Raw genomic sequence first — 9806 nt, 5'->3', positions numbered from 1 at the left:
CACACACACACACACACACACACATGCTCCCACCCTGCCTACCATCACAGCATGCACGGGCCTAGCATGCGTGCACACACACACACACACACACACACACACACACACACGCTCCCACCCTGCCTACCATCAAGCATGCACGGGCTTAGCATGCACACACACACACACACACACACACACACACACACATGCTCCAAGTACCTTTATCTTCAGGAGTGCCATTGAAGGAGGAAAAGGAAAGGAGGACAAGAACAGAAGAGGTTTACTGATCAGACTGACCATCTTCCCCTGCCTCCCGCCCCCAGGAAACCAAGAAGAAGCCTAGGACCCAGGAGAAACACACCAGCCCTCTGTGAGGCAAACTCGTGAGCCTCAGAGACCCCAGATGTCCTAGTTTGGGGCATACAATATGGCCCTGGGGTGTTGGGAGTCTGCGAGGTCTGCCTGCCACAAGGCTCTGGGGGTGTCTTCTCTCTGCCCCAGAGCCATCATGGCTAACAGTCGGCTGGGCTCCTCGATCTTCTCCCTGAACCTGCCCTCTCCTGCTGTCTCAATGCAGCCATTTGGGGACCCTTTGAAACCCCATGTTAGGGCATATTCCCTCCATGGCTTCCACTTTTTTCAGGCTCAAAAACAATTTTTCTGTATCCTCCAATGCCCAGCCCTGGCCAGCCTCATGTGTCCTCATCTCCCCTCTCTTGCACTGTCTAGCCCTCCTCATGGTTCACGCAACACCAAGGCATACTCCTGCCTCAGGACATTTGCACCTACCAGTCCTACCGCCTGGAAGGTGGTGCTGTCTGCATCTGCATGGCCCCTTCACCTCCTATGTGGAGGCCTCCTTGACCATCCAGATTCTGTACCTCTCAGCCCTCAGCACCCTTGTCAAGGAAGAGCCACTGCTGTGACTGTTTTCTTGGGTATTGTCTATCTTTCTACCAGATTAAGAGCCCCTATGGGTAGGAGTCTATGCACCTTTGAATTCCAGCATCTCCAAGGGAGTGTGCATAGTAGGCTTTCAAAAAACCCCACTGAATGGATTAAAAGGGTAAACGATCTCATAAGCAGATCTTCCCAGGGTGAGCACCCACAGCTGATCACAGCAGCCATCTGTTGAGCACCGACTATGAGTCAGACCATTGTGCTATGACTTCGAAAACATAAATATCCCGTAAACTAAGTTCTAACATCATCACTGCTTTTGCATATTAGTTTTCTAAACAGAGACTTTGAAAAGTGACGTGATTTGCCCAGGGATCCTAGAATCTGTGAATGGGACCCCTGACAGGAGGACGATAAGCAAGTGCTAGCAAGAATATAGAATTTGGGGAGGCTAAGGCTGAAATGTTAGGGAAGCAGGGGAGGCCCAGGCAATGCAAAAACCACAGCTGTGATCCTGGGAGTGGTGCCAGTTCCTCCATCTGCTCACCCACCACCCTGTTTAGTCCCAGACCTGCTGTGCCCCTTGTATGGAAAGGAGCAGCCTGAGATCCAGAAAAGGCCGGGGCTGGCCTGTGGTTGCTCAGTGAGTTAAGGTCTGACTGGGCACTTGGCACGTGTGACGCAGCTGGCTGTGTGTTACCACTGAAAGCTCTAAAAGGTTCGCCAGCAGTGCTCTTGTACTATTCCTTCATCTGGGAGTCCCTTGAGGGTACCTGCAGGTGGCTGGGTCACTTCTTTGTTCCTGATTGCCCAGCACAGGGTGGGGCACGAAACCAGGAGCTGAAGGAGAGGACTCCTGGGCTGGAATGGAGGAACCGTGGAGGGATAGAGACTGTGGCCCAGACCTCAGCCAATCAGGGCAAGCATTCTCCACACGGCATGATTAGCTTCAATGAGGACACGTGACCAAAACATGTCCGATGAGAAAGAGCCCTGTGCCTCCTGGGAGCTTGAGTCCTACGGCACCATCTGGCTGATCGATGGGTGACAGACTGAGGATGACGGTCGTGCATGGGGGAGGATGGGAAAAGACAGACAACGTTGAAGACCCAGGACCCGGCCATACCTAAAACTGACCCTAGATCTGGACTGTCCAATAACAGAGCAGGGCAGAGCTATGGCTAAGAGAGGAGCTCTATAGCCACACTGCCGGCAAGAATGTCCGTACATCTGTGGTGTGTTGGTAGAGAAACTCCCAGACTCAGCCATTTCCCCTACAGCTCTCTACCACGTACTATAAATCTCAGTTCCTCCACTGTCTGGCTTTGGGACTTCAGGCAAGTCAACTCTCTTCCCAGCCCTCAGTTTTCCACATCTAGTGGGCACTTCTTCTCTATAACCCTACTCTCAACAGGCCTGCCTGCCCCCACGCTGCTAGGAGGCTGAGCAGTGGGGTCACTTTCAGATTGAGCCCACTCTCATGCCTCTTGTCTGATCCTTCTACAGATCATTAGCTGGCGTTAAATATGCATCAAGATCCAGTGCACACACTGCTGCTGCTCTGGCCTGAGCCCCGGTCCTCCCTCATCTGGGCTCCATGCTGTTGCTGCGTTGTCCCTTAAGTGCCTCAGACTTACACACTCAGGGCCTCTGCACGTGCTCTGCCCTTGGCCCCTCGCTCTTTTTCAGATGTGCTTGGGCCCACTCCTTGGCTACTATGGTTACAATTACAACCGCCAACACTCCTCACCCTCCTCCCTATTTTTTCCTCCCCAACACAGTACCTTTTTCACAAATATTAGAGGTAATCAAAATAAATGGTTAATGTTTACATTTTTAAAATTTACTGTAGTGAAAGACACATTGCTACTAATCCCCCTCAAAACAGTCTTCGCTCCAAAGACACTTATCCCACAGTTCTTGGCAGCTTCTGAAGTAGTGCTAAAAGTCCTCTTTTGTGGATGTCTTTATGAAGTGTCACAATAAATTATAGTGAATACTGCTGCTGAGTGCCATCCAACAGATAAGTGGGCCATAAAAATATTATGGTGGATTTTCATCCACCCTATTCACAAAATCTGGCACTGTGCAACTCCTAGCTCTTTCCAAAAGTCAAAATGACCACGAAAGGTAAATATTTTGAAGTAGTCCTGACAGTACAAAGATGACTTCCAGAACTGCTCGAGAAACTGGCAAGAACAACGAGATAAGCCGGGCGTGGTGGCGCACACCTGTAATCCCAGCACAGGAGGCTCTAGATGACTTCCAGAACTGCTCGAGAAACTGGCAAGAACAACGAGATAAGCCGGGCGTGGTGGCGCACACCTGTAATCCCAGCACTCAGGAGGCTGAGGCAGGAGGATCGCTGAGGTCGTGACCAGCCTGGGCTACATAGTGAGTTCCAGGTCAGTTTCAACTACATAGTGAGACCTTGCCTCAAAAAAAAAGAATGATAAGATAAGAAGATAAGTGTATTTGATGTGAGAGAGACTATTTTGAGGGAGATTAACGGCAATGTGTTAATTACTGTAATTAATTTTTTAAAAGTTTAAACATATTTTTATCACACCACATATACAGTGTACTTACAGGTACTAATATATTTTTTTCCTGTCTGCCTCCTCTAGTAGAATGAAATTCCCACAAGGGTATGAACATTTGTCTGTCTGAGTTGATGCTGCCTCCTCCTCAGTGCCTGGCACATAGTGGGACCTCAACAGACTTTTACTGAAGAAATGAAGAAGCTTCTGACATTCTCAAGATTTAGCATTCTCCTTATCAGCAAACCTCAGAATCTGGCCTGGTGTCCTCTGACACCCCCAGGTTGGCATCTGCTGTGTCCCCACCTCAGGCACCATCACCCCTGGACCTGTCCTGCCTCTTCAGGGCTACGGGCTGTATAGCCTCTGAGTGAGGATACGGTGGCCTTGGGACTATAACTGGGAAGGTGAGGCCAGGCTGGAGAAATGGGCTGACTCCCATTCTACCTGACACAGGGTGGATGGATGGCTGCCTTGCCTCAGTGTGACCACCTCCCAGTTCCCCAGGGCTTCCCTCAGAGGGATGGCACAAAAGCACCCTTGGGCTGGGCTAAGCTTCAAAACTAAGCCTTCTCACTGCCCAAGTTCGGCCAAGGAGGTGAGTTCCCTCTTAGAGAGCACATAAGGCATGCTCAGCAAGAGTGCTTCACAGAAGGTCCTGGGGAGACAGACAGGCAAAGCAAGGAACAGGCAGACTTACCTGCTGCATGACATCCCGCTTCTGGTTCATGGCAGCCAGGTAGCGCAGAATCAGCTTGGTGGCCTCGGTTTTGCCAGAGCCGCTCTCTCCACTGACCACACAAAGGGGCAGAGTGAGGTTCAGCCTTTCACTGCCTCCTCTGGGTTCGCTCCAACCCATCATTAAAAAGGGGATAGAGGCAGTGGCTCTGAGAGGTGCCTGAGGCCTGGCTCACCTGATGATTATGCATTGGTTCTGCTTGGCATCAAGCATTTTGGTGAAGGCGAGATTAGCAATCGCAAAGAGGTGTCTGTCAAGACAGGTCATTAGACATCACTAGAAAAAGCTTTGCCAATGTGCTCCCAAGCCTCCCAGGGTTGGTGGTGGTGGTAACAGTGGGGTGTCTCTATCCAGCCAAGCAGCCAATCCTGTCCACCCATTGCCCTCTGGGGGCAATACACCCATGCCCATCCTAAGCCACAGTGGCTTGCAGGGAGGGCCATGCCCAGGTCTGCAGAGAGACCATGAGTTGCCCCATGGCTGAGGGGCAGCCTAGGACTTGCCAAGCTTACAGAGGGACCCAGGAGACCCCAGGGCAGCCCCCTCCTCCAGCCCTGCAGACACTCACGGTGGATTATCTCCCAGGGCCCTCCCGCTGTACTGCTGCACCTGCTCCGGCCCATAGATCCCGAACATTTGGTATGGGTTCACGGACACCAAGATGCTGCCGATGTACGTCTGCTGGTGGATGACGGTCTCAGTGCTGTGGCTCCCCACGGCCCCACCTCCCCTTTCCAGGAGGATGGATGTCTGGCTGCCTTGCCTTATTGTGACCACCTAGATTCTGCTAACAGTTCCTGTGTTCTAATTATGGGGCTCAGGTACCACAAAGGCTGCGTCTGGGAGCAGTGTGGAGGAGGGACCACGCAACGGGGATCCTGCCAAAGGGGCCGTATCATTTATATTCGGTCAGGCCCAGGTTCCAGGACATCTGCCTCATGTGGAGGTCAAACCTTTAGTGCCTGGGTTGGGAGGGAGTTGGAGACCCCAGGGCATGCAGAGTAGCCAGTCCCTTCTGGGTATCCCAAATTTCTGTGGTCCTGTCATTCTGGGGTTATGGGTTTCCCTCTCACCTCTTTGGCTACCCCCACTATTTGGATCCCAAGACACTGGAAGTTTTATCTGTCAGGTCTCCAGTGTTGTGTGGGTGCGCGGGGCGGGGGGATTTGTCATGTTTCTGGATTCCACATCCCTATGTTTCTGTCTCTAGTGTCTGCCATTGTCAGATGACATTTTAGGACTTTCAATTTCATAGTGCTAGACTGCAGTATTCTGTGCCAAAATGGTGAAATCCCAGAGCTCAGACAAGAAGCTATAATTCCGGGCTGGGTGGGAGAAACCTTACTTCTCACCTGGCTCCAGGAGGCAGCAGGCCTGCCCTGGGACTTACATAGATGAGGTTCCGTTCAAATCTGGTTTTGAGATTGGACAGCACAGTGGTCTCCTGCAGGTCTCTAGAAGAACATGAAGGGAGGTTGTTAGTATAGTGTACCTGGGGTCTGCTCTCCACTAAATGCCTTTATCAACAGGACTGAATTTCAGTTTTTGACGGTAACCTTGGGAAAGTTACTTCACCTTGTTACACCTCAGTTTTCTAGTTTTTTGTTTTGTTTTGTTCTTGAGAAAGCTGTTCAGGCTGGCCTTGAACTCACTATGTAGCCAATGCCGGCTTTCAATTTGCAGAGCTCCTCCTGCCTCAGCCTCCTGAGTGCTGGTATTACAGGTGTGTGCCACCACACCCAGATGCCTCAGTGTCTTATCGTCCAATGAGTATAATCATTGTACCTACTACCCAGGGGGTTGGAGGGTCTTATAAGGCAGCAGGGTGAGTCAGTGTAATGGGATCACAGTGCTGACCAGCACAGATCTCACCTCCTTCTGGGCACCTCCCATATGCCAGTGCTCTCACAGCCACCTGTCCCATCTTGTTGAGGAGAAATAGGCATAGAGAGGGGAAGTGATGTGCCCAGAGTCCCCTAGTTGCTACGTGACAGGGCTGGAGTTTGAACAAGGCTTGTCTGACTCACAGAGCTTTAACTTGCACATATTTGGCCTTTAGTGACATTCTACGACACCCATACATAGACAGGGAAACTGAGGCTCTGAAAATGTTCTGGGAGATAGATAGGAAACACAGTCCGAGAGTGTGGGGATCCCACAGTGACTGTCCCCAGGCCTGCTCACTTACTCCAGCTGCGTCATATCCTCCACACCGTCTTCCCTAGGCTGCTCATGGCTCCGCATAGAAGGCAGGTTTCGGATGGAGTGCATCTGTGAAGGAGAAGTGAGGCTGGCAGGCTGGAGCACATCCGTGGAGGCCCAGCCTTGGACAGACTGAGACCTGCTCCCATTGTCACAGAGGGAACCTCAGGGCCAGGCCTGGTGAGCACTGTAGGCCTCCTCAACACAGAGCACTGTGGTCTAACTGATCCTTTGTACAACCCTCACACACAGAGACTCCAGTCTGTCCTCAGTGCCCAAAAATCCCTGGGCAAGTCTCTGGGAGTTCCATGTGCCCTGCCTTGGGGGCAAGAACACACGTACATGCACACATGTGCCTGTGCTCCCACAACCTCAGTTCTCCCTGGGCTGAGACCCTGCCTTCTGGCAGACCCAACGTGTTGCTTGTGTGAAGACTTGATGGACATCTGTGTCCTGATGCATGCAACCTCCAGGAGGGCCAAAATGGAATCTGCTTCAGGGCTACACCCCTGTGTGTGGACTCACACTCGGTGGCCTTGCAGCTCTCAGTACTCCTGTGCACACCTGTGATATGCATGCAGGCCCTTGGCTGGGGGCGCACACACGCAGGAACATGCCCTTAAGGTCCATCAGTATGTGCACCTGGGCAGAGGGCTGGGGTTCGCTCCACCCTGGGAGCCTGGAGAATGGAAGTCGTCACACCACCTTTGGGCTGCAGAATTTCCACAGTGACAATGCCCATTTACGTGCACGCATGTGTGCGCACATGCAGAGATCGGGCAAGTCACCCAGGATGCCATATCTGCTCAGACTTGTGCACATGCTTGCTTTTCATGCTTGGTTGTGGTAGACATGTGTGTCTGGGCACACAACGCTCTGCATCTGCAAGCACACATATGTGCACCCTCGGCTTTTCCCATCCCAGTTGCTCACCTCCCTGGGCAGACATGAAAGGGGACACCAGTCGGGGCCCTGTGTGCTTCGTGCCCATCACAGGGCTGCTAAGTAGGGCGCAGGTATCACCCTTTCAGCCTTGGCCTCAGGCCCACCCATCTGCCCATGTGCTCGCAGCAGCCACAGACCCTGAATAATTCAGCCACTCACGTATTCCAGGGTGAGGAGGGCCCAGGCATCCTTGCCCCTCACCCCTGGGCGCCCTGCGCCCCGCTCCCGCAATGCTGCAGCCCATACGGTTCGGGGCACCCGTCGCCGTGGCCAGGGTCCCCCCAAAAGCCAGGCTGCCCCAGTTGCCATTGTCAGGCACGGCTGGCTGACTGCTCCATGGGGCACCCTCTGAACAGGCTGAGAAACACCCGCCACCCGTTTGCCCCGCCCATCCAAGGTGTCCCGGGGGAGGCTCCGGTGACCACCCCCCCCTTCAAGGGCCATCCAGCATTGGATCACATTCCACCATGAGCAGCCAGACACAGGCTTGGCACCCTTCAGGCAGGCTGCCGACCCTGTGTCTGTCAGTGAACCCAAGCAGATCTCCTGGCTTATCCACTGTGCAGCCTCTAGGTCTGTTTTCCCACTCCGCAATGAGGAGGCTGAAAGTTGTGTAATGAGCCCTCCCCTTCTCCTTGTCCAGAATCCTTCAGACCAGAAGACTGTAAAAGGCAGCAGGAGCCTGAGGGGAACGAGGACTCCAATTTGGGGTCATTAGGAGGCATGAAGACAAGAGCGGGGATGTGGGAGTGGGACAGGGTAGACAGGCAAGTGCTGAACTTTTCACTCAGGTTGTCTGAAAGCTCTGCAGGATACCTGGGGTTGCCTAGGCCAGGGTGGACCAGAGCAGGGCAGTTCAGGGCCCAGGCTAGACCTAACCAAAAAGATTTCTTCCACAAAGTCGCTCAGAAGAAGTTTCCTGCATCTCTGCCATATGTCTACCTGTGCTGGGCATCCCTGGTACAATACCCAAGAAAATATGCCAGGCTATTTTCCCAACCTGTAGATGGCAGACTGAGGCCTGTGCAGGAAACAGCTTGACAAGGTTGTTCCAGGTTCCTCAGGCTACCTCTTGCCCTGTTTCCTAGACCAGAATCCCCAAGCCCTCCCTTTCACCTGTGTCCCATACCTTGTTCGGCCAGGTTTTGGGGCCAACATCTTCCCAGGGGCCCCTGAGGGACAGGCAGCCAGCTCCAGGGCCCAGGAGGTGAGACTGATGACAGGTGTGTATTTGTGGCCAGGGCAGGTGGGCATTTGCCTGCAGCCAGAGGTGAGGCCACTGAAAGTTGTAGGCTCGGGGCTCTGGACCATGCTCAGGTTCTGGGGCTGACTGTTCTGGGGTCTTCAGGGTGGCAGGCCCAGCTCGCTGGAAAGAAGTCAATTTTCGCACCTGAGGCATGACCACTGCAAAACGCCCAGGGCGAGCCTGAAGCTGCTCACCCACCTTGGGGAGGGGCCCTGGGGGCCCAGTGGGTGCCAAGGGGGCTGGAGCTCTGGACAGTGTCTTCCAGCGGCGCCATGGTGGCCATGTGGCCCTTGCCTGGTCACATGTGGCCAGTGGGTATGAGAGGCTGAGCTTTAACACCTTCTTCTCTGGGGCCACATCCTTGGGAGATGTTGGGATCCAAGTCCCAGGATCTGTTGGTGCCTGAGGGTCTATCCGGGTAGCTTCTTCAGGATGCTCAGGAATTGAGCAGGCTGATTTGTTAAGCTGTCCAGGCCCTGGGTCCTGGTATCTGCCCAAGAAGACACTGGTTGAGTCGGAGGTCGGGTCCTCAGGCTGGGGAGCAGGGGATGGCAGGGAGCCCACGTGCTGAAGGAAGGGATCCTTGGGCAGCCGGGATGCCCTGGAAAAGCCACGAAGGCTACCCACACCTCCAGGCCAGGGGGAGGGTGGGCGCTGGGTGGGAGGCACACCCACATCCCAGCTGGGGCCCAGTGGGGGCACAGTCCAGAGTGTGTCAGAATCCTCAGGTTCCTGTTGGCTCTCCTTGTGCTCTGGGAGCCTGGCAGCCACTCTCCAAGAGCCTGCACTGGGAGACCGGTGGAAGGGCTGGAGCACGCGAGGCTTTACTGCACGGGTGGGTGGTTCGCTGAGGCGCCGCCACGTGTGCGGGAAGCGCGAGGGTAAGTTGAGGGATAGCTGCCTTGGACGGTGGCCCAGCAGAGAGGGTCGCAAGGGCAGGCCGGGTGAACCCAGCGCTGGCGCTGGCAAGTGGGGTGGGCCCAGGTGCCCAGAAGCTCTGTGCTGGGCCAGGGGCTCCCGCAGGGATCGAGGTCGGCGAAGTGGAGGTGGGAAGGGGGGCTGGAATGGCCCCTGACGGAGGGACAGCTGAGGGGACAGGGATCCTAGGGGCGAGAGGCAGCCTGGGCCTGGGAGGTTCCTCAGTGAAGGCTGGGGTGAGGACAGAGGGGGCCAGGCTCGCCTCTTCGACACCAGTGGGGAGGCTCCAGGGAAGCCGAAGGCCGTCCCAGCTCTGCGGCGCAAACCCCGGGAA

At 54.4% G+C, this 9806-nt stretch overlaps 2 protein-coding genes across 5 annotated transcripts in view; both read right to left on the bottom strand.

Annotated features, from left to right (window-relative positions):
• Nucleotides 1-9800, bottom strand: part of LOC104871512 (unconventional myosin-XV) — a 52641-nt gene extending 42841 nt beyond the window's left edge. For 2 of the 4 annotated variants that reach the window (XM_010637428.1, XM_010637429.1), the window contains exons 1-7: nt 8438-9800; nt 6350-6432; nt 5552-5615; nt 4730-4839; nt 4337-4411; nt 4123-4213; nt 202-207 (exon numbers count right to left, since the gene is read on the bottom strand). In XM_010637428.1, coding sequence (XP_010635730.1) covers nt 202-207; nt 4123-4213; nt 4337-4411; nt 4730-4839; nt 5552-5615; nt 6350-6432; nt 8438-8707 — 699 coding nt within the window. In that variant the 5' untranslated portion in view covers nt 8708-9800. Of the gene's footprint in view, nt 1-201; nt 208-4122; nt 4214-4336; nt 4412-4729; nt 4843-5513; nt 5616-6349; nt 6433-8437 lie in introns of those variants that run through there. The other 2 variants (XM_033767271.1, XM_033767272.1) reach the window with 2 other exon arrangements.
• The window catches only part of LOC117287321 (unconventional myosin-XV-like), a 3712-nt gene continuing 2870 nt past the window's right edge, over nt 8965-9806 (bottom strand). Inside the window, exons 2-3 of the mRNA XM_033767407.1 lie at nt 9184-9625; nt 8965-9044 (exon numbers count right to left, since the gene is read on the bottom strand). Of these exons, the coding sequence (XP_033623298.1) occupies nt 8965-9044; nt 9184-9625 (522 nt within the window). The remainder of the gene's footprint in view (nt 9045-9183; nt 9626-9806) is intronic.

The sequence above is a fragment of the Fukomys damarensis genome, unplaced genomic scaffold (assembly GCF_012274545.1).
Source record: "Fukomys damarensis isolate Sample0158 unplaced genomic scaffold, DMR_v1.0_HiC HiC_scaffold_23, whole genome shotgun sequence".
Lineage (NCBI taxonomy): Eukaryota > Metazoa > Chordata > Mammalia > Rodentia > Bathyergidae > Fukomys > Fukomys damarensis.
The sequence above is the reverse complement of the archived record's forward strand: the minus strand, read 5'-3'. Positions and strand labels throughout refer to the sequence as shown.